Source organism: Hyaena hyaena, unplaced genomic scaffold (genome assembly GCF_003009895.1).
Source record: "Hyaena hyaena isolate Hyena2069 unplaced genomic scaffold, ASM300989v1 scaffold_30, whole genome shotgun sequence".
Lineage (NCBI taxonomy): Eukaryota > Metazoa > Chordata > Mammalia > Carnivora > Hyaenidae > Hyaena > Hyaena hyaena.
The window spans coordinates 4,842,223-4,865,471 of record NW_024080662.1 but is presented as its reverse complement, the minus strand read 5'-3'; the positions used below and the strand labels follow the sequence as shown (position 1 = coordinate 4,865,471).

The window sequence follows — 23,249 nt, the reverse complement described above, 5'->3', positions numbered from 1 at the left end:
AAATACTTGTACAACATTGCCAAATGTTTTATAATCCTGTGTCTGTAACCGTTTAGCTAAGTAGAATTCTAGAGCTTGAAGCACCACGTGTGGCAGTCTAGTCCTCCTTCCTCTATTTATAGCTCTGCAAATAAGACTAAAGTGATTAAAAGTTTTTCTAAGAGTAGCACAGCATTTCAGAGCTTTTGTTGTTGGGAGTAGTTTTCTTTTTTCTTCTTCTTCTTTTTTTAAATATTTTATTTATTTCTGAGAGATAGAGAGACAGCATGAGCAGGGGAGGGTCAGAGAGAGAGGGAGATACAGAATCTGAAACAGGCTCCAGGCTCTGAGCTGGCTGTCAGCACAGAGCCCGACGCGGGGCTTGAACCCATGAGCCATAAGATCATGACCTGAGCCAAAGTCGGATGCTTAATAGACTGAGCCACACAGGTGCCCCTGTTGTTGGTTTCCAATTATATGAGTACTTTATTAACACATTTTTCTTTTTTAAAAAATTTTTAACATTTATTTATTGTTGAGAGAGCACAAGCAGGGGAAGGGCAGAGAGAGAGGGAGACAGAGAATCTGAAGCAGACTCCAGGCTCCGAGCTAGCCGTCAGCACAGAGCCCGCTGCAGGGCTCGAACGCATGAACCATGAGATCATGACCTGAGCTGAAGTCGGACGCTTAACTGACTGAGCCACCCAGGCACCCCCTTTTTCTTGTTTAAAAGAAATATATATACATCTGTAAGTTTCGGCTCAAGTTCTTTTTCAGCACCACCGCCAGACTCCGTCTAGTCCAGCCCTTCATCCCCCATCCCTAGGAGTCATTTGTTACCAGTTTGGGAATCTTTTTACTTGGCAATTTTCTACAATAAATATGCATGGACTGGCAAAATACGTTGAGTTCTTTTACAGATTGTTTTTTGTTTGCTTTGTTGTTTAAATGGAATCATCCTACGTATGTTATTCTCCAGTGGGCCTTTGTTAACTCTGGGTTATGCCTTGGGCCTTTCTGCATTAACTAGTACATAGAGCTCTACCTCATTTTACATCGAGGCTGCCATGTTTTGGACAACCCATGGCTTATTTAGGTGGTTGCCAGTGCAGGGGTTCTTTGGGGTGGAGTCTGTGATGGAGTGGTCGTCTTCTGATGTCTCAGCATTGGGGTCAGTCTCGTCCCACTCAAGTGACCGCCGGGTGTCTGCACCATGTCTGCCAGTGCCCAGTGCCAGCCCCTGGAGCTGGCATTGTTTGACTTTTTCATATTTGACAGTCTGATGGGTGAGGAATGTTTATCTTGTAAAGGTTTTAATTCTCATTTCTTTCATTTCTGATAAGGTCTCACATCTTCTATGAACACTGTCCTTTTTTGTGAGAAAAAAAAAGTTCGTTTTCCTATTAGTTGTTTACCTTCTGATTTGTAGTTTTTACCATGTTACTCTTTTCCCTGTTGTATATACCACTGCCAGTGTATTCGCCATTGTGTTGCTTGTCTTTTATCTTTGTGTGTGATACTTCTCTGTTATACAGAACTTTTACAATTTTGATACAGCTAGGTTTATTCATCTTTCATATTTGTGACTTTTATGTATTTTTTTTTTCTGGGTACAGTATACTCGATTGATGGTACATGACAATAGGGCACCCTAAGTGCATCTCCTTTTTCAGAGGGTCTGGGATGGAAACTGTGTAGAGGTCAGGAGATTCTCTGTTGGGGGTGAGTTGGGGCAAGGACACCCCAGCAACCGAGAGCCTTTCTCTTCTCCTTGCTCTCCCTGGGGCTGGTGGTCCAGGGGTCTCTTACTCCTTGAATGCCATGTGGACCATGAGTTCTACCACCTGGTTGCTGTAGCCAAGTTCATTGTCATACCAGGAAATGAGCTTGACAGAATGGTCATTGAGGGCAGTGCCAGCCCCAGCATCAAAGATGGAAGAGTGGTTGTCATTGTTAAAGTCGAGGACAAACCTCGTCCTCAATGTAGCCCATGGTGCCCTTGAGGGGGCCCTCCGATGCCTGCTTCACTACCTTCATGATGTCATCGTGTTTAGCTGCTTTGTCCAGGCGGCAGGTCAGATCCATGACTGACATGTTAGAGGTGGGAACATGGAAAGCCATGCCAGTGAGCTTCCCATTCAGCTCAGGGATGACCTTGCCTGCAGCCTTGGCATCACCAGTAGAAGCAGGGATGATGTTCTGGGTGGCAGTGGTGGCATGGACTGTGGTTGTGAGTCCCTTCGTGATGCCAGTTTTCATGGATGACCTTGGCCAGAGGGCCCAAGCTGTTTGTACAGGAAATATTGCTGACAATCTTGAAGGAGTTCTCCTAATTCTCATGATTCACACCCATCACAAACACGGGAACATCAGCAGAAGGGGCAGCTGTGATGACTCTCTTGGCCCTACTCTTCATGTGAGTCCCAGCCTTCTCTATGGTGGTGAAGACCCCAGTGGACTCCACAATATATTCAGCACCAGCATCGCCCCATTGGATGTTGGTGGGGTCTTGCTTCTGGAAGATGGAGATGGGCTCTCCATTGATGACAAGTTTCTAGCTCTCAGCCTTGACTGTGCTGTGGAGTTTGCCTTGGGTGGAATCGTACTAGAGCATGTAGACCATGTAATTAATAATTAAGGTCAGTGAAGGCATCATTAATGGCGGCAGTATCCAGTAAGCTAGGGATTAAAAGCATCGCTGGTGACTGTCCAGTGGGGAGGAGCAGAGAGCCTCTTTTAAGTATTTTTAAAGGCCCAGATGATCTCAAGATCATCAGTATATTCTTTCACTACTTTTATAATTTTATTTTTACATTGAGATGTGATGTTTAATGCATCTGCTATTTTATTTTTGAATGGTATGACATAGGGATTTAGCTTTTTTTTTTTTTTTCCAGTGTTTATTTTTGAGAGAGAGACAGAGAGACAGAGCATGAGTCAGGGAGGGGCTGAGAGAGGGAGCCACAGAATCCAAAGCACAGAGCCCAACTCGGGGCCCAAACCCATGAACCACAAGATCATGACCTGAGCTAAATTCGGATGCCCAACCAACTGAGCCATCCAGACGCCCCAGATTTAATTTTTAATAGTCTTTGATTTTCTCACAAATTTGAACTTTCAGCATTTCTCTGTGTATTTGATGTAGGCCAGGGAAATCTTCCCCATTTGTTCTTTCATTTGTCTCTCCTTGGACAATTATTCTTTGTATGAAGTTTAGAATTGGCTTAACTAGTTTCAGTTTTAAAAATCTTAGGGAATTTTGCTTGAGACCACATTGAATTGATAGATTTGCTTCTACTTGGGCATTTCTCTCCCACCTCTCAAGGATACTCTTGACGATTAGAATGTCAATTTTATCCTTTTTGTTCACACGGTTACTCACTGCTAGGGCTGTGTTGTTCACAAGTGCCAGCGTTGTCTGTAATCACTTCTTCCCGCAGATCATAACTACGCCAACCAAGGCTTATCAACTTTGGTCTCGACCAGTACCAAAACTAAGCCCTGAAGCGGGGAGCTTTGGCCACGTGCACGGTCAGAATCCCAGCAAATTAGAGGATAATATCTTGAATGAGCCAGTTCCACCCGAGATGAACGAACAAGCGTTTGAGGCCATTTCTGAAGAGCTCAGAATGGTGCAGGTAATGTTTAGTTCTAGAAATAATAAGTAATTAGACATTCATTGAGAACAAACTCCCTTTACCATTTTAACTCTGTAACTTGTAGTGTTCAAATGTCTGTGGTATTAAAATTGTATCTTGTTAAATATGGGTGTGTGAAGGCAGAAACCGGCCTGCTTTTCCTCCTTTACTTTGTTTGCTCTGTGGTAGTCAGGAAGTCCCACTCTCAGGTCTCCTCAGGCTTTGACTCTCTCGTATGTGAAGAGGCCAGTCTTGCCCCCAACTTCAAGTTCCAGAACTGGTTTCTATAGCACAGTATTGTCTCTGCTAAATAAAACTAAAATAATTGAAAGAATCTTATTATAGATCAAATTTCAGACACTATTTGGTGTGTTTGAAAGAACATGTGAAGTGTGTTTATCTCAGAATTCTGGTGATTTATTTTTTCAAAAAGTTTTTCTGCTATCTAACAACACTTAGAATGAGCCAGACCACCCTCAAATTCCCAAAGTGCGCCCTTTCGAAGGCCTGAAGGCCATTCTTGTAAAGTCACTCCATGCAGCCTTGGGAAAACTTCTTAGAAGTCTCAAGATGCTCTGTGATTGAGTCCATTTAATCACTTTTCCCTTTGTGTTTCAAATTATCCACTTTGTTGGACCACAGGTGTCATTCTGAAACATGAGAAGTCAGTAGTAGAAAGTGGCTCCAAACTGGCCTTTGATCTCTTTGTCCCTGTGAGGTTTTGAATTTTTTTTTTTTTTAATGCAGAAGAAATGGAATGTTTGCAATTTCCATTAAAGAGAATTTTTGAGAACTGAAGTTTTTGTGTTGCAGGAACAAATGAGTGTCCTTCAAGCCAAGTTGGATGAGGAAGAGCATAAAAACCTGAAGCTTCAGCAGCACATTGACAAACTGGAACATCATTCTCTACAAACGCAGGAGGTGAGAGGAGCAGGGCCTCAGAAGATGTATGAAACCGAGCCTCAAAGGAGGAGTGTTACAAGACGAATAGAGGACTTAGCCAAGCCTTTGTCAGGGCTTCTTTGGGTTGTCTTCTTTATTGTGTTCCTTCACATACTGCTCTGATCGTGACACACACCGCCTAAGCTGAATTCTAGCTCACTTAGTGGACGGTGCAAATAGGGCCGTTGCTGTGAGTTCAGAACAAAGCAGGTGGATGGCCCAGGTGCTTGCAGTGGTCCTGCCGCTTGTCAGTCTTCCTCACTGTGCTTCATGGGAACAGCCGGCTTTCCTCTGTCAGAGACCTTAAGCTAGATTTTAAAAACAGAAACAAGGTAATGATTTGGAGAGTATCCTAGCAGGCCAGTATTCCATTTTTCAGTAAATTTCTCTTTTCCTCAAAGCTGCTCTCATCAGAAAGAACTGATTGGACCAGACAGCAGCAAGAGCATCTCTCACAATTGAATGTCCTTGAAAAGCAGCTTCGGGACACTCAAACCAAGAATGACTGTAAGTTCAGACAGTTGGGAGCTTTGTAATCTGAATACCGTAACTCGGTATCTTTTGACCTCTATGTGTAAGTCTTGCCCCTGTGTTTTTGGTTGTTCTGTTTTGTTTTGTTTTGTTTTTAATTAGATGACCAGACTTGAGTCTGCAGGGCAGTGGTAAGTAATAGTCCCATATCAGAAAGGGTACTTTGCTCCAGGACTGGTCACAAACAAGTGATTGAACTGGTTGCTGAAAGTTTTAATATTGCTTTGAAAATGAAGTGTCTTGAAATATAGGATGAATAACGTTTGACAGTGACAGAATAAAGAATAACTGTGTATTTGTACATATCCGTAGAGATGGGAGTATCACCTAATTCCCAATTTTTTCCAGCTTATTTCTCCTTTCATCAAAGTGTTTGGAGCAGTTTGTAATAAAGCTAAGACAAAAGACAGCCATTCTGTTTTTTGTTTTGTTTTGGTTTTGGTTTTGGTTTTTTTTTTTTTTTTTTTGATCTAAAGAGTTACCTGATGTTACCTCTAATTGGAGTTTACTTAGAAGACCAGCAGTGTTTAACCCATTTTGGAATGTTCTGGTGTGTCACCAAGGGGTTTTCAATAAGATCAGGTCACTTAAAATATGTTAAATCTGTTGATCTTTTTCCCCCTTATATTAGAAGTTGTCATATACATGCCACAGGAGAAAGGTGGAACGGTCAAGTGACCTGCAGATCAGGGACAGATGCTAACCCTTTTCTTTTTTCATAGAAATACATCAAAAATCATAAATGAGGAGAGGAGGAATAAAATAGAAATCTCTGTGCTCCTAAGTACCTTCCACTTGGTTGTTCAACAACTTAAAATTGGTCTCTCCAACTTGTTCTTGCTGTTTGTGTGAAAATATCCATCCAACTTCTTTGTCTACTTTGCAAAAAAAAATATGTATATATATCTGTATATATGTATATATATATACACACGTATGTATGTGTTTATGTATATGAAGAAACCTATTGAGAATTTATTTTGTTTTTTAGTTTTGAAAAGTGAGGTGCATGACCTGCGAGTCGTTCTTCATTCTGCGGACAAGGAGCTGTCTTCCGTGAAACTGGAGTACAGCTCGTTCAGAGAGAGTCAGGAGAAAGAACTGAGTAGCCTTTCTGATCGACACGCGCACGTGCAGCTCCAGCTGGACAGCGTCAGGTAGAGTGGTGCTGGTACCATCTGGCTGCCTGGTCGGCCTGCAGCCTGTGACTGCTCGCCGGGCAAGTGCTACAAACCAACTCAAACTAGTTAAACAAAAAGGAAAATTACTGGCTCACAATATCCGGGAGGCCTAGAGGTGATTTTGGTTTCAGGGACAAACTAGATCGAGTCTCAAAAGATATTGTCAGTGCACATTTCTCTGTCTCTGTCTCTCTGTCTCTCTCAGTCCCTGCTCTGCTTCCCCCCATTATGTTGCCCTTACTCAGTCCTACTGTTGAGAGCCTTCCTCTGTGTGACAGGAAACAGATGGCCTCAAACCGCTCCATATTCTCTTAGCGTAGTGACCCTGGTGATGAAATAAATCCTCTGCCCCAGAAGCCACGTATCGATCCCCGGGAGAACGTGAACTGGTTTTGCTGGAGTCCTCTGCTTACCTGCGGACCAGCCACTGACCAGGGCTTGCGGGGGTACAGGCCCAACATAGGGGATGCACCTTTTCCAGAGAGAGAGGGGTGCTCTTATTAGAAGAAGGGACAGTACAAGGGGGAGCAAGTTAGTAGTTGTCACTGTTGTCCACAGAAACTTGTCAGAGGCTGGCGGGAGGCAGTGTGGTAATCTTGAAACAAAGGAATGACAGATGTAAGTGGTTTGTTTTTACTACTCTTTTCCTTGCCAGTTTCAACCTTTAATAAAACCATTTTGTGTTTTGGATGCCATCTCATGGGTCCGTGACAGTAATTTAATAATGGACATTTGGCACGTGATACCGTGAGCATGATAGACGTTGCAAAGGTTTAAATATGCAGTTTTTGTGTGTTTTCTGCACAAGGGATTAAAATAGAGAAAGAAAACTTGAGATCTGCAGGCCAAATCCACCCATAGACATGTTTTTGCTGGACCTGCCCATTGTGGTTTTTAAGAAGTTTAGCATAGGAGCGCCTGGGTGGCTCAGTTGCTTGGGCATCTGACTTCGGCTCAGGTCATGATCTCGTGGTTTGTGAATTTGGGCCCCACCTCGGGCTCTGGGCTGACAGCTTAGAGCCTGGAGCCTGCTTCGGATTCTGTGTCTCCCTCTCTCTCTGCCCCTCCCCCACTCACACTCTGTGTGTGTGTGTGTGTGTGTGTGTGTGTGTGTGTGTGTGTGTCTCAAAAATACACAGTAAAAAAAAAAAAAAAGTTTAGCGTAGCATTAAGATTGAGAGCTTTCTTACAAAAATCCATCTTTCAGCGTTGCCTGAAATCCCATCCCTGCCCCATGAATGACTCCTTTCCCATAAGACGTGCGGGCGGGCACAGGCAGCATAGCCTCCACTGCCCCTGCGCTGTCTCCCCAGCACCGAGGCTCTGGCCAGTTGCCACTTGTCATTGCTGGTGCACTGTCATTTTTTCTTACCAGGCACTTGTTTTTAACATCTAAGTCACTGACTGATCTTGGCTGTGTCACAAATTAACTTTGTGTGATTTGTTTGGAAAGGTCTCTCCACTTATCTCATTGGATTTTAATTTCCTCATGTTTATAGGTCTGTTGAACCAGATCTAAAATTTTAAGAATCCACTATATGACTATGTACTTAAATCCTGTCTTAAAAATAGCAAGTACTTTTTTGCTTTTTAAATTTGACATAATTTAATTTTTCTCAGTGTCTCAGGTTTAAACACCGAGTGTATCACTCGTGGGGCTGCTTATATTCCGTGGCTCCCCAGGAGTTGAGAAGGCCCCTGTGTGAAATAACCAAATACCGCTATGTGTTCCTTGAATCATTTGGCTGCTTTGTATGTACAGGTTGTATCATAAATACACACATCTCTTCTCCCTCCCATCTGCTGTCTGTATGTCTCTCTTTAGCAACTGATTCATACCACTTTGGGGTTTTTTTGTAAGTTTATTTATTATTTTGAGAGTGAGCACACGTGAATAGGGGAAGGACAGAGAAAGAGAGAGAGAGAGAGAGAGAGAGAGAGAGAGAGAGAGAGAGAGAGAGAGAGAGAATCCCAAGCAGGCTCCATGCTCTCAGCACAGAGCGTTCAAACCCACAGTGAGACCATGCCCTGAGCCAAAATCAAGAATTGGACGCTTAACCAACTGAGCCACCCAGGCGCCCCATGACCACTGTGTAAAGTGCCACTTCTGCTCTGCTTTCGGTTAGTAAAGCAGATCGATCCCTGCCTGATGACCTGTGTACAAGCTGGGACCTCTGTTTTGGATGGTGCAGAGTCAAGTTCGTTGTTCACTAGTTCTTGGCTGAGCCTTGGCTGTCTGGGCCTGTCACAGCGGGTGCAGAGCGGAATGAGAGGATGAGAACCTAAGAGGCGGGAAATAATAATCCTGTGAACTGAGAGATGGTTCTCTCCGAGCGCCTTTACTCTCCTGCTCAAACCAAAGCCACGCCCGCCGTCTTGAAACCTTCCTAGAATTGCGAGAATATGTGATGAAAGAATAGAGGTGAGGTATCAAGAAAACTAAGTGAAGGGCCATTCCCTAGCTAGGGAGAGTTAGGTCTAGAACCCCCTAAAATGAATCTATGACCCAAAATTGCCCATGAGCTCGGCATGTCTGGTCAAGACCCCGGGAGGCAGAAGGAGGAGGTATATGGCTGCAGGCTAACACGCCCACCCTGTCTTTTCCGGCCCCAACGCACTGCTCAGTGGTCCATTGTGTCTTACATGTTTGTACATCTCAGGAATTCCACACACAGTCCCGAGGAGCGTTACGTCGGTCACGGCTTCTGTAGTTGGGCACAGTCTGTAGACAGGAACTGCCGGTAATTGAACTTGCAGAACTACATTTGATGTTTGTATTGACCATTGTAAAAATGTTTTCCAATAAAGATTAGAGAAAGAAAAGCTTCTTGAGAGCAAAGCCTGCCTACAGGATTCCTATGAGAACTTACAAGAAGTAATGAAGTTTGAAATTGACCAACTTTCAAAAAACCTCCAAAACTGCAAAAATGAAAATGAAACTCTGAAATCTGATCTGAATGTAAGTTAAGAAAGGTATTATTGGTTATTGATGAATTTGTCCTGGATGTGTGATTGTTCCCTGGAGCACAGGGCAAGGCCTCTTTATTGACCTCTTCTGACTTCCTGTACTGGCCCCTAGTGCCTGGCACCCTAAAAGGTACTCAAAGTGTTTATTGACTGCACGTTGCTAGTGACGGTTACTTAACATCTAATCTAACATTGTCTTTTAGAATTTGGTGGAGCTTTTTGAGGCAGAAAAAGAACGCAATAACAAATTATTATTACAATTTGAAGAAGATAAAGAAAACAGTTCTAAGTGAGTGCTATTTATCTTTTTCATTAGTTGACTAGAATGTCATTTACTACCACATTCTTTATCTTGAGTTGTTTGTTTGGTTTTTTTTTAATTACCGATGCCCTGTAAGGTTATTTTTTTTTAAAAACATTGTTTTTAAAAAATGAATATCAGATTCATTTTGGCTATGTAGACCAACTTAATTTTTCAAAAGCATTCAGTAAGTAGCTATGCTACTTTTGAAATGCATAGCAGTTGATGGTGATCAGAACTCAGGCTCTTGTGTAAATAAATCTCGGTATTTTTTTTTTTTAATGTTTATTTTTGAGAGAGAAGGGGAGAGAGCACGTATACGTGCGCACCTGTCAGCAGGGGAGGGGCAGAAAGAGGGAGACACAGAATCTGAAACAGGCTCCAGGCTCTGAGCTGTCAGCATAGAGCCCGACATGGGGCTCAAACCCACGAACCATAAGGTCATGAGCTGAGCCAAAGTTGGATGCTTAACCAACTGAGCCACCAGGCGCCCCAATCTTGGTATTTTTATAACTGAAAGGTGGGGACTGGTTTTTATTTCTGTCTCTACTATTATTTTTCTAGCTGCTGTTTTTCTTTTTGTCCCTTAATATGGAATGCCATCATCCTTCTTGCCTGTCTCTCCAGGTTCTTTTCCTTGGTGATCTCTGTCAGTCTCTTGGCCTCAGCCAGCAGGATGATCATTACTTTAGTGAGAGGAAGTTGTGTTTGTTTATTCAGCAGATACTTTGAGAGTTCTTAGTATGACTCAGCCTCTCTTCTAGGCCTGGGGCTACGGAGGTGGTTACATCTAGTGGGCATACATCCTAGCTGGGAAACAGTTAACCGTTTAGTTGTTCAGACACTAGGTGGTATCCAACAAACCGGGCACTATTCCGGTAAATGCCAGAACATTTATATAGAGATAGAGAACAAAATACCCCGTCCCCGTGAGTTTCACATTCTAACAGAGAGATAGGTGATAAACACATGCTTATGTCAGCAAGTCCTGAGTGCTCCAAAGAAAAAGAAACTAGTAGCACAAAGGTGGGTTCTCCTTAGTTTGTTGAAGAAACGGGTTCAGATCTTGACTTCTAGAATGCAGTGCCTGATGACGAGCGTGTGCCAAAGTTCCGTAGCCGTTCACTGAAGCTCTTCTGTACAAACGCACTCAGTTCCTGTTTCCATTGGATGAAGTCATGAGTAAAAAAGATCATTCTTTTCTTCCAGAGAAATCTTAGAAGTTCTTGAGGTTGTGCGTCAGGAGAAACAGAAGGAGATAGCCAAATGTGAGCAGCAGGTGAGTGACCTGTGCTCTTAATTCTAGCCTTTGAGGTCTGTAACTCCTGGTCCCGGTGTCTGGAGAGGTGCGTTATAAACATGGCTTTAGCTCCCAGGTGTCAAAGATAGGTTGTAAGAAAGGATGGACTTTTTGGTTGGTTGTATTATTTTTGAGCTCTTGTTTTTCTAACTCCTAGAAGGCTATAATAATACTTTGTTGGTGGCCCCCTGGCGGAGAACCGCGAAATCCATGCCTTTTAACCCAGTTTCTCCCTTTAAGTGTTACCTAGTGAGCACTGTACAATATGAAAAGAAGATTTCTTTTTTTTTTTTTTTTAATGTTTTATTTATTTCTGAGATAGGGAGACAGCGTGAGCAAGGCGGGGGGGTGGTCAGAGAGAAAGGGAGACACAATCTGAAGCAGGATCCAGGCTCTGAGCTGTCAGCACAGAGCCCGATACGGGGCTCCAAGCCACGAACTGTGAGATCATGACCTGAGCCGAGTCGGATGCTCAACTGACTGAGCCACCCAGGCGCCCCTGAAAAGGAGATTTCAACTCCTTTTTTTCCTCCCTGTATGTGTGTGTGGCTGATTTGGGAGTTTAATTCTTTTTCTAAAAATATTTGCTTTTCCCCATAGATGGCAAAAGTACAGAAACTGGAAGAGAGTTTATATGCTACTGAAAAAGTAATCCGTTCTCTGGAGAAGTCTAGAGATGCTGACAAGGTCGGTAGAGGCTGAAGTTGCGTCTCTGCATTTTCTTTACAAGTGAGGCTTTCATGTCCCGGTCTCCTGCCCACAGGGGGACTGGTAGCTGGCATTCCTGTTGACACTTAGGCCTTGTTCGTCTTCCAAGGTTGCCAGAGAAGGGGATCTTCTATGATTAATCCTCCATGTAACTTCAAGAGCAAGCTGTTCTACTACTTCTGATGGCACTGTTTCTATTTTTATTATTTTGTTTTTATAATTATTATTTTTTTTTGTTTTGGGGTGGGAGCAGAGGGAGAGGGAGAGAGAGAATCTTAAGCAGGCTTGACCCCAGTAACCATGAGATCATGACACGAGCTAAAAGCAAGAGTCAGATGTTTAACCGACTGAGGCCCCCAGGTGCCCCCTGATGGCATTGTTTCTAAAACACACCCACCCCGCCCCTCTTTCCTAGGCTGCTGTGAGTGTGAGCCCTTCTTACTGACTCTGAGTGCCATGTACAAATTGTCAGATTCCTGGTGTGTTGACTGTAACTAGGATAGTAAATGAAATATGTATGTCCAAGTATAAAATTAGGTATAAATTCCTTATATGCCTACCTGTAATTCATCCAGAAAAACCAAAGCAAATGATTAAATAAAAATAAGGTAAAAGCCATTAAAATACAAACTGATAATAACGTAATGTGACATTTTTTGCTGAAACAAAATGGACTTCTCCTGTTGTCTTTTGGAAAAGTAAACTGTTGTTTAAAAATGGTCTCCTCCTTAATGTCATTGGTATAAAGACATTGTTTCTGTCCTCGTCAGGAAGTTGTAGCTGACCTCATGAGCCAGGTCCAGGAGCTGAGAACGTCGGTGTGTGAGAAAACAGAAACTATAGACACCCTGAAGCAGGAACTAAAGGACATAAGTGTAAGTTCCGTCACCAGCGAGATAACACATTTGAGCACACTTCCCAGATTCCTCAAGAGTTTAACAAATGTTGGGGCACCTGGGCGGCTCAGTCGATTAAGTGTCCGACTTCGGCTCAGGTCATGATCTCACAGTTTGTGGGATCAAGCCCCGTGTCGGGCTCTGTGCTGACAGCTCAGAGCCTGGAGCTTGTCTTCAGATTCTGTGTCTCCCTCTCTCTCTGACCCTCCCCGCTCACACTGTCTCCCTCTCTCTCTCTCAGAAATAAATAAAACATTTGAAGAAAAAAAGTTTATCAAATGTTTCACGAGAAAAAAAGATTTCTGTGGTCAAATCGGTTTGGAAATACTAGTCAATGTCCAGCAGAGTTTCTGGGTTTGCAGAACTTACAGCTTTTAATATGCTGACTCTGGGGGCGGCGGGGGGGGAGGTGCCTGCTGCTGCCCTCTCTGATCACCCTGGCCCGGGATCAGTGCTCTGTGTGCACCGATTGGGAATTGCTGATCGGAAGCGGGCCGGTTGTGGTCCGTGATAAGGGTGTTCCTTAGTTGCTTTCAGATAAAATGATACATTTTGGTTAAGTTCAGAGTGATTATTGGACTTTCTGGTTTCCTCAAGTAACTATTTTCTACAAGTAACTACTTTCTACCTTGTGCATATCTGCATTGATTATTGGTGCTTCCTCCTCACCTCGGGTCATGGTGAAGGTTTTTGTCCACGGTGGTCATTCCTCTGCTACAAAGGGAAGGTGCTGTTCTCACATTTGTTGCTGAAGGCAGCCTCCTGATAAAGGTGTGATAATAAGATGAGGCACCTGGTTGGCTCAGCCGGTGGAACATGCGACTCTTGGTCTCCAGGTTGGGAGTTTGAGCCCCACGCTGGGGATAGAGATGACCAAACAACAATAAGAAAGCCTGAGTGGTTTTTCACTGGTACCTTTGGGACTTTCTGACTTCTCTTCACCACTCGTGCACTTCTTCCATTCGTTCGTCCATTAAGTATTGAACTATTTGTGTTAGTCTCATCATCACCTTGGAGCTCAGACTCCTAATATAGAAATAAACACAAGAAAACCGACAGCTGTCACAACTTTCTTTCTGCAGTGCAAACACAACTCTGCTTTGGCTGACAAGGAAGAGAGCAAAGTGTTGATTAAGAAACAGGAAGTGGAGATTCTGAATCTGAAAGAAGCCCTTAGACTGAGAATACTCTCTGAGGACATAGAGGTATATGTTAACACATCCTGACTCGTTTTTGCCTTTTTCTTTGTCAATGTTTAAATGTGTATGTGGGTGTGGAGGTTATTAATGAAGAAATAGAGAGCTTTTTAAAGGGATAAGTCATAATTAGAGCCATTTTCCCTTAGGGTAGTTAGCCCATTAATAGGTAACACTAAAATTGTTATATTTTATCTGATTGTTTGGTTTGCATTCATTTGTGCCGACACCTGGTAAGTTCCTGTAACTGACCCTCTTCCCAAAGGGGAGCAGAGTGGCCACTGCATTTACTTGGTGGAGTGGTGGCAGCAGGGAGCACAGAAAGAGCTGGTTAACCAGCTGAAGCAGGTTTTTGCTAAAGTAGGTTTTAATTTTTTGTTGGTGATGTAAACTTACCTTTTTTAAAATTAAGCAGTACTGGAGCGCCTGGGTGGCTCAGTCAGTTGAGTGGCCAACTCTCCATTTTGGCTCAGGTCATGATCCCAAGGTGGTGAGATTGAGCCCTGAGTCAGGCTCTGTGTTGGGCGTGGAGTCTGCTCAAGATTCTCTCTCCCTCTGCCCCTCCCCTCCATGTTCTTTCTCTCCCTCCCTCCTTCCCTCTCTCTCTCTCTCTCTCTCATTAAGTAAGTAAATAAGCAAACAGTACTGTCACATGGTTCAAAATTTAAATTATATAAAGCAGTAAACATTCCCTCATGTGTCCTTCCAGAGACTTTTTTTTTTGTAATTTTATTTTATTTTTTATTTATTTTTTAAAAATGTTTTTATTTATTTCTAGGAGAGAGAGAGAGAAACAGCGTGAGCAGGGGAGGGTCAGAGAGAGAGGGAGACACAGACTCTGAAATAGGCTCCAGGCTCTCAGCTGGCAGTCAGCACAGAGCCCGACGCGGGGCTTGAACCCACGAACCGCGAGATCATGACCTAAGCGAAAGTCGGACACTTAACTGACTGAGCCACCCAGGAGCCACTGTAATTTTATTTTTGAGACAGAGAGTGTGAGTCGGGGAGGGTCAGAGAAGGGGACAGAGGATCTGAAGAGAACCTGACTTGGGGCTCGAACTCATGAATCATGAGATCATGACCTGAGCTGAAGTTGGCCGCTTAACCAACTGAGCCACCCGGGCACTCCACTTCCAGAGATTTTAGGCAAATCCCATACACATTTAGTTTTCCTTTTCTCACACAGATAGTAACCCGCCATATATACCGCTCTGTGGTTGCTTTATAAGTACAGTTTTCTTGCTAAACTAGGCTACCCATGAAAGAAACCACAAATGTTTATGGAACCCACCTACCATTCCTCTTTGCCTGGAAGAATGATTAAAACACTGTTACTTACCTCAAAATATGCTATCTACTTTAAGAGTTAAATGTATCTTGATGTAACGAATGACCCGGGAGCATAGGAAAGGAGAGCACAGGAAAGGGACGCGGCAGAGCGCTTCCCGGAGGAGATAGTGTCTGCAGCAGACTTCGCTAGGGAGGGAAGCTCGGCCACAGTGTGTGGGGCCTGTCAGGCTCGAGGTGGGAGAGCTGAGGTGGAGACGGATGGAGTCTGTGCAAGGAGGGTCTTCAGGAGTCTCGGCTGTATCTTTAACAAAACCAGAAGTGGCTGTGAGTGAGCTAGAACTGAGCAGTGCTTTCGAAGTTCAGCTGGCAGTTGTGGGGGCCGCAAGTGCCGTGTGCCGTGGCGCAGGAAGCAGTTGGGGTGGGCACCGAGGGCTCTAACCACAGCCACGAAGATGGTTCTGGGTACCTCTGAGATGGAGAAAAAGTGAAACACATGTGCACACGCTAGTTTTGAGCTTTAGAACCTTTGGGGATAGATCTGCAAGGCGGGTTTACCCGGTAGTCTGTATTTCTAACCTCCTGTACCCCAGAAAAGACTCCAAGCTAACACACAGTGCACAGAGGTGAACATAGGCAAGTACAGCCTGGGCCCCAGGAGCACACGGCGAGAGTAATAAGCTGTCAGGGCCCAGGCTGTGGGGTGATTGGACCACTTTGGAGTCTGAGTCCTGGCTCTGTGCCGCTGTGAAGGTTACATTTGTCTCTGCCTTATTCATCACGTCTCTGGAGCAGAGATAACACTGTTGCCTAGTGCTTAAGAGAAGCTGAAGTGAGGTGACACCTGGAAAGGGCTTAGGACACCGACTGGTCCCTTGTGAGTTGCTCAGTCTGAGGGAACTGGCAGTATTTTTAGGAGGTGAGTTGAAAAGTCCGTACATAGTGTCAACTATACTTCAATTAAAAAAAAAATTTAGGGACCCCTGGGTGGCTCAGTCGGTTAAGAATCTGACTCTTGATCTCAGCTCATGTCACGACCTCACAGTTCGTGAGATTGCGCCCCAGGTTGGGCTCCGCACTAACAGTGCAGAGCCTGCTTGGGATTCTCTGTCTCCCTGTCTCTCTGCCTTTCCCTCCACCCCTCTCAAAATAAATAAACATTAAAAAAAAAAAAGAAATGGAAAGTCGCACACAAAAGCCACACCCTAAGGTCTTGTATGGAGTATAAAATGGGGACTGAGTCTTCGGTTCCACACTGCCTGTTGCCGAGTACGAAGGGAAGCCTAGCTGTGTGAATGGGAGTGGCTGAATGATGGGAGCTCAGTACAACTCACCTCCAAGCTCTTTCTTACTCCCTTTGTCTCCTTGTGTCTCTCTCACTCTTCTCTTAAAAAATAAATGTGACCGTGCAGATTGAAGTATCTTAGATTCAAGGGGAATCAGCCCACAGTCACTTCACATTTTTTTAATGTTTTATTTATTTCTGAGAGAGAGAGAGAGAGAGAGAGAGAGAGAGAGAGGCAGCATGAGTAGAGGAAGGTCAAAGAGAGAGGGAGACAAAGAATCCGATGCAGGCTCCAGGCTCTGAGCTAGCTGTCAGCACAGAGCCCAGCGTGGGGCTCGAACCCACAAACCATAAGATCATGACCTGAGCCGAAGTTGGACACTTAACTGACTGAGCCACCCAGGCGCCCCCACATTCCCCCTTTCACTAATCTCCTGGCTTCATTAGCTAATGAACTGATGACAAAGGGGTCCTTGCCTTAATCCATAGAAGAGCTCTTAGGTCAAAAGACTCAAGAAAAGACAGACTCACTCTGGTGGAGAATGGACACAGGAAGGTGCATGCGCAGCCCCCCCAGGAAGAATGTAGTGGCCCAGAAACCTCGATAAAACCAATGCGAATTAAGCACAAAGTTACCATTTGATCTTACAGCTGGTGAATATTAATATTTGAGGAAGATCTGCAGAGAAGTGTGATTACTCACACTTGTGGTGAAGTTTAAGTTCAGCCTTTAGGGAGGTGGTCTGGTATTACATAGCCTTCATTTTTTTGCACTTTTGGAAATTAGAAATTAGCCTAAAGAAATAATCTAAGTATGAGAATATAATGCATATAACAGTGAAAAATTCAAATCAGCCAAAACATTCAGTGATGGGCTAAATTGTGGTGCATATATAAGGTGAAATTGAGCCCACCCAATGAAAAATGATATAAAAGAATGAATACATGGAAAAGTGTGATACATAAGTATATGTGTGTGTGAATGTACGCCTGACATATCACATTTTTCCACATACTTTTATCATATCATATATATATGTACGTACATACATTATTACTGTATGTGATGTGTATATTAATATATACATATACCTGTTATCTATGCAGTATTGTACATGCTAACATATATAGTTAATATGTACATGTACATAATGTACGTGGACATTTGGAAAGTTAGAGTAAGCAAATTCTGCTCAAACTTGATAGAGATAACATGCTATGTACACAGGAATTATGTATGCAGCCCACAGGACTTCAGATTCTCTCGGCCACTTTCCATCAAGCTACGCCCCTGAAGCTCTGATGGCCTATGACTATAGATCACCATCTGGTGACTACCCAGCCCCTCCCCAACTGGCTGAGGGGTACTTATCCTTATAGCTATTTACCTTCCAATGTATAAAGGACTAGAGTCAATTGGTCAGAGAGCAGGTAAGCTAGAGACCAGTGTCTGGAGTCCACCTAAGGAAGGAGTGATCAGCTTTGAGATCCTGGGGGTCAGGGGAAGTGTTCGGTATTAGGTGAAATGGGTGGAATGCACTTAAACCCCAATTGGGATTACCTGTATGAATTTCCTGCAGTGTTTCTCTTTAGACCTGTTCTTACAAATATTACCTGCTTGGTTTGCTTCGGACTGGATTAGCACATAAGCGAAAACAAGTGAAAGTTCTCACTTAAAACTTTCTTAACCTTTTGCAATTTGCACATAGTAGTGATCTGCAAATCCTTGGTGGACTATACAATTAAGAAAGCAATCTTCCCTTGTGGGGTTCGTCCCCCGACAGAAGGACATGCTCTGCGAGGACCTGGCTCACGCCACCGAGCAGCTGAACAAGCTCACCGAGGCCTCGAAGAAGCACTCGGAGATGCTGCAGTCTTCCCAGGAGGAGATGACCAAGAAGGAGGCCCTGATCCAAGAACTTCAGAAGCAGGTGAGGTCCGGAGCTGCGGCCCCTTGTCCGTAGGCGGCAGGGCGCTTCGGTGGTCAGGCTGCGCGGTGGGCTCCGAACGGCCGCGGGCTGCCCACATGCTTCCCGGCTGCGCGGCCGCCTCGGCCCGCCTCGGCCCCCTGACGTGTGCCGGCAACTTCCAACCTCTGGGGCAAGGTTACGGCTGACTTTTATCCTCTTTCTGGCCGTTGTTTTACATTTTATTTTCCTCAAATGACCCTTTGACTACCAGTGAAGCTTTAAAAAGATTTTTTAGGAGCTCCTGGGTGGCTCCGTCAGTTAAGTGTCCAACTCTTTGATTTCAGCTCAGGTCGTGAGCACTAGTGTGAGATTGAGCTCCACGTCGGATGCCATGCTGAGTGTGGAGCCTGCTTGAGATTCTCCCTCTCCCTCTGCGCCTCCTCCACTCATGTTGTCTCCCATTCTCTCTCAAAATAAACATTTAAAAAAAAGTTTTTAAAAAAGATGTAAATAAGTCTGTGGGAGAGAGGGGGAGGGGAGGGTTTTAGCAGCAACCAAGGTCCTTGGGCATAAACAGCAGCCACAGGGTTGACCGCTGAGGACTGTGAACATTGCCGTGGTTTGGGTTGGTTTTGATACCTCCCTGCTTTTCAAGTTATTAATGAAGTCCTGAGGAAATAATGTGAAAAGTCTGTATCCTCACACCTTGGGAAGCTCGTGTGTTCTAACTGGACCATGTGTCCCATATGATGTTCTAACTCGCCGTCTTCCATCTGTTCAATTTTCCCAGCTAAACCAGAAGAAAGAGGAAGTAGAACAGAAAAAGAACGAATATAACTTCAAAATGAGACAGCTCGAACACGTAATGGATTTTGCTGCCGAGCATCCTCAGGTGCCTGTCACAAAAGGGGTGTTCTCTGGGGAGACGGACCAGTTTCATGAGGGATAAAAGTGTGGAAATCACTAAGACTGTAGGTTTGTATTTCTATAGAAAGAGATTTTCGCCAGTACCTTTTCTGCTTTTTACTTGATAAAAAGGTATCGGCATTTTATTTGTTTCACTTGCACAGGAATTAGATAACAGGCTGAATAACTAAGCGTTTTCTGTGGGCAAGGCATCTATGTTTGAAATGAAATCTTTATACAATATCAATCGAACACTTAGATGGAATTTAATTTTATTTTAGAGCCCTAAAACACCACCTCACTTTCAAACACATTTGGCAAAACTCCTGGAAACCCAAGAACAGGAGATAGAAGATGGAAGAGCGTCTAAGGTTTCTCTGCAGCACCTCGTCTCAAAGCTAAACGAAGACAGAGAAGTCAAAAATGCCGAAATCCTCAGAATGAAGGTAACTGGATAATTTTTTTCAAAAGAAAATCTTTTAAAATAAACAGTATCCAGAATCAACAAAAGAAACAGTATCTTTCATGGTCACTGAAGGTACAGAATTCAAAAGGCACAAAACTAAAGGGCAGACAAAAAAGCCTTCCTCTCCCCACGGACTCCAGGCTGCCAGCTGACAGGCTCCCCCCCACCCCGCCCCGGGCCCCCATGGTAGCCACTTTCCCATGGATAACCAAGTCTGCGAGCATTGTCTCCCTGTTGTTATGATGGTACCAAACACAGGCTGTGCCAGCTACTCTGACCACAGTGCCACCTGACTTAGGCCCTTGCCAGTTTCATAGCTAAAGCACGCTCTCTTGCTACAGTTGTAAATTCGTATTTTTCTCCTTAGGAATGAGATGGAGCATCTTTTGTTCCTCTGTTTCTCTGACCTGTATCCTTCGCCCATCTTTCTCTTTTTTTTTTTTTTTTATTTCTAGGAGAGAGAGAGAGACAGCGTGAGCAGGGGAGGGTCAGAGAGAGAGGGAGTCACAGACTGAAACAGGCTCTAGGCTCTGAGCTGGCAGTCAGCACAGAGCCCGACGCGGGGCTCGAATCCACGAGCCGCGAGATCATGACCTAAGTGAAAGTCGGACGCTTAACCGACTAAGCCACCCAGGCGCCCCTCTCGTTTTGGACTTTCCCTAAATGATTTGTAGGCATTCTCTATGTATTCTAGAGATTTGCTTTTGTCTAAGGTCGTTAAAATTGATCTTGTTTGCCATTCCTTTAAACTGCTTTCTGCTTTATTTTTTTTACCCAGGAACTTGGGGTTATGGTGCTTCTGTGTGGGGAGAGTGTGGTTTGAGGAGTATTGAGGGGAGGGAGGTGTGCGGCGGAGTGCCTGGTGTGGAGGTGTGGACGGTGTGGGTGGACTGGATGGGGGACGTCACAGAAGATCACTTTCAGGCTGTGAGGCCTTGGCTCTGCAGTGAGGTTTTGTTCAGGAACAAAATTAGCTCCCCGTACCCAAGTGATGGGAAGTATACATAGTCTTTCAAGCTCTGTTCCTCGTGGAAGGGTCATTTCTTGCCTTTTTATGTAGGTCAGCTCTCGGTATGCTGAGGAATGTGGCTGCTACCCAGATTGGCATGATTCGAGTACTCAGAAGAAAGTGGGTCAGGTTGAAAGAGGTCAGACAATGGACAAGGAGAAGTAAATAAAAAAGGACGCTCCTTGCAGACAAGCACTTATTTCTTCTGGATGGTCATGCCCGTGACTTTCAAATTCGAGCCCACCTCAAGAGTTTAATGGCTGTGGCACATCAGTTGTCCCCTTTATCCAACAGAGTGATTCGTCAGTTCCATCCATTACACTGTGCTCGCTGCAAGGGTACTTCCCGTCTGTCGCCATACACTGATCTTACAGCATTATTGACTCTATTCCCTATGTCAAGTTTTTTAAATCAGAATTTATTATTAAATAGAATCAAATAGAAAATTTACCAAAGTAGGGACTTGTGGTCATTTTTTTTCATAAAGGCATCTTGATGAATTGTGTGCTATTGATAAGGGTCTGTGTTTAATACACTGTGGGCACGAAAATCCCCCAAAGCTGGTCATAGTCTGCTTGTTACCCCGTGATACCCAGTACAGTGTTTTGTGCATAGGAAGGGGCTTTCAAGGTGAATATGGGTCTCACTTGGGAGGCAAAATAACACCTACTACAATGTGTTTTCTGACAAGACATGATTTGATGACTTCTTAGGAGCAGTTGTGTGAAATGGAAAACGTCCGCCTGGAGGCTGAGCAGCTAAGAGAGAGAAACTGGCTCCTGCAAAGGCAGCTGGATGATCTCGAAGGGGAAAAGCACAAGAGGTGAGAAAGAGCGTTAACCTTTGCATTGTTGTAGAGCTATTGAAATGAATTTCAAACCAGAAATTTGAACCAAACTGTCTACTTCTATTTTACGAAAAGGAGGGGCGGGTGGAGAAGCAAAAGAGAAGGTTCGAGAGGGTCCAGCAGAAAAAGGGAGGATTTCCTACCAGTTGCTTTGGCTTCACGACTCACGGTCCAGGGGATGCTCCTGCACAGGAAGGAGCTTTACTGGGGACCGTTCCTTCGAGTCTGGATATCTCTGTGCAGGTGGTTTGCCTTCTGCTAAGGCCCTTTCTAGTTGTATTTGCTAATGACACGGCAGTGTGTCCCAGGCAGCTAGGCTTCGTCCTATCGCTGACACTTCAAAGTCCTGTGACTTTCGGCTCAGTTTTTAACTTCTAGTGCCTTAGGTTCCTTAGCCATAAAATGAGGAAAATGATAGTTCTCTCACAAGGTGTTGTAACAACCAAAAATAATGTGTATAAAGTGCTGGTTACAGTGGTTGGCAGAAGGGAGTCACTCAATAAATGGCAGATATTAGGTATACGAAGTAGAATTATGGTCCTGCCCTTCAGTGAACTTTCTGAGTGAGGCCTTAGAGATGAGGGCGGCCAGGAAAATCCTACAGCAAGTGGAAGTGAAGCGGAGGGAGGTCCCATTTGGGATGGAGGCACGCACTGAATGCAGCTTCCCAGACTAGGGGTCCCTGCTGTTCTGCTGTCTCGGGCAGATGCTCTCCCCTCCGGCAGCTCCCCTTCCCTGTCCGGAAGCGGCCCTGAGATGCACTGTCTGAAACCTAACTCAGACAACAGACACTGGAGGATGTAGTGGTGGCGGTACTGACGGTCTTTCCCTAAATGCTTCTTCAGGCTTCAGTGAGCATCTGAGATGCTCTTTTTAGTAGCAGCCTTCCCAGGATTTCACTTCCCTTTCCAGGTGATTCCAATGCAGGCCACCTGGCCTGCACATGGCCACCTGGTTTCCACATGCTCCCCACCAGCCCTCCTCCCCCATAAAGAAAAGCATTGTACTTGGTACATTGTCTTTTATCAAGAGCTAGTTTGAGCATGGAAGATAGAATGTTTCTAGCCCATTTATAACATCACAGTTCAAAAATACTTTATTTAATAGACAAATGTCCCTTATGAAGGTAAGAAGCTCCTTCCTGAAAGATTAGAGCGGGAGAAATCTGCAACTCTGGGGTCGGATCTAGCCCACGGTACGTTTGGTAAAGACAGTGTCATTGGGTCATAGTCATGCTGTTTGATTTAAATACTGCTGTGGCTGCTTTTGCATCGTAGCAACCACGTGGAATAGCCATGTCCCAGACCCCACAGCTCCCAGAGCCTAGAATATGGTGTCTGGCCCTGGGCAGGAAAAAGTTTACCCACTTTTAGATTAGAGCGTAGAAAACACTTCCGTAATGATTTGGGGCCTTTTCCTCACTGAGGTCTCATTACTGTTTCTGTCTCAGCTGCCAGATTTATTAAGTGCAAGAAAGTACTGGCGCTTCTGTTTTCCTTTAAGAAATGATCTTTTCCTCACCACTGAGGAGCCTGTGGCCTTCAGGCAGGTTCTTCTTGGGGGATGTCCCCCTGGTCCAGGGACTGCCCACAGACACTCAGTTTATGATCCTGCCCTTGTCAAGTTCACAGAGAATGGACTCACAGTAATCAAATTCACATGATAATGATGCATCGTCCAGAATGTAGTTTTCTTTATATAGAGGAGCATTCCTTTTCCGTGAAAGAGATTTATGTCTGGTGCTCAGGGAATCCCCTTCCTGGTGTCAGCATACATGGGATGCCAGAGTGTCATCAGAAAATTGCCAGCTGACCATGCAATCCAAGCAAATGGGGCATCGAGGCTCCAGTGCCAGGCTGGCCCAAGGAACCCCTCCCCATACCCAGAGATGTGCCCCCTC

The 23,249-nt window shown here is 44.5% G+C and overlaps 1 protein-coding gene and 1 pseudogene across 1 annotated transcript in view; one reads left to right on the top strand and one right to left on the bottom strand.

Annotated features, from left to right (window-relative positions):
* The window catches only part of KIF15 (kinesin family member 15), a 68,635-nt gene that overhangs the window by 38,220 nt on the left and 7,166 nt on the right, over positions 1 to 23,249 (top strand). Inside the window, exons 17-30 of the mRNA XM_039228274.1 lie at positions 3,420 to 3,617; positions 4,431 to 4,538; positions 4,961 to 5,066; positions 6,082 to 6,247; positions 9,080 to 9,230; positions 9,442 to 9,527; positions 10,749 to 10,818; positions 11,440 to 11,526; positions 12,318 to 12,422; positions 13,526 to 13,648; positions 17,996 to 18,142; positions 18,912 to 19,013; positions 19,309 to 19,473; positions 21,216 to 21,325. Coding sequence (XP_039084205.1) covers positions 3,420 to 3,617; positions 4,431 to 4,538; positions 4,961 to 5,066; positions 6,082 to 6,247; positions 9,080 to 9,230; positions 9,442 to 9,527; positions 10,749 to 10,818; positions 11,440 to 11,526; positions 12,318 to 12,422; positions 13,526 to 13,648; positions 17,996 to 18,142; positions 18,912 to 19,013; positions 19,309 to 19,473; positions 21,216 to 21,325 — 1,724 coding nt within the window. The remainder of the gene's footprint in view (positions 1 to 3,419; positions 3,618 to 4,430; positions 4,539 to 4,960; positions 5,067 to 6,081; positions 6,248 to 9,079; positions 9,231 to 9,441; positions 9,528 to 10,748; positions 10,819 to 11,439; positions 11,527 to 12,317; positions 12,423 to 13,525; positions 13,649 to 17,995; positions 18,143 to 18,911; positions 19,014 to 19,308; positions 19,474 to 21,215; positions 21,326 to 23,249) is intronic.
* On the bottom strand, positions 1,785 to 2,636 carry LOC120229334 (annotated as a pseudogene).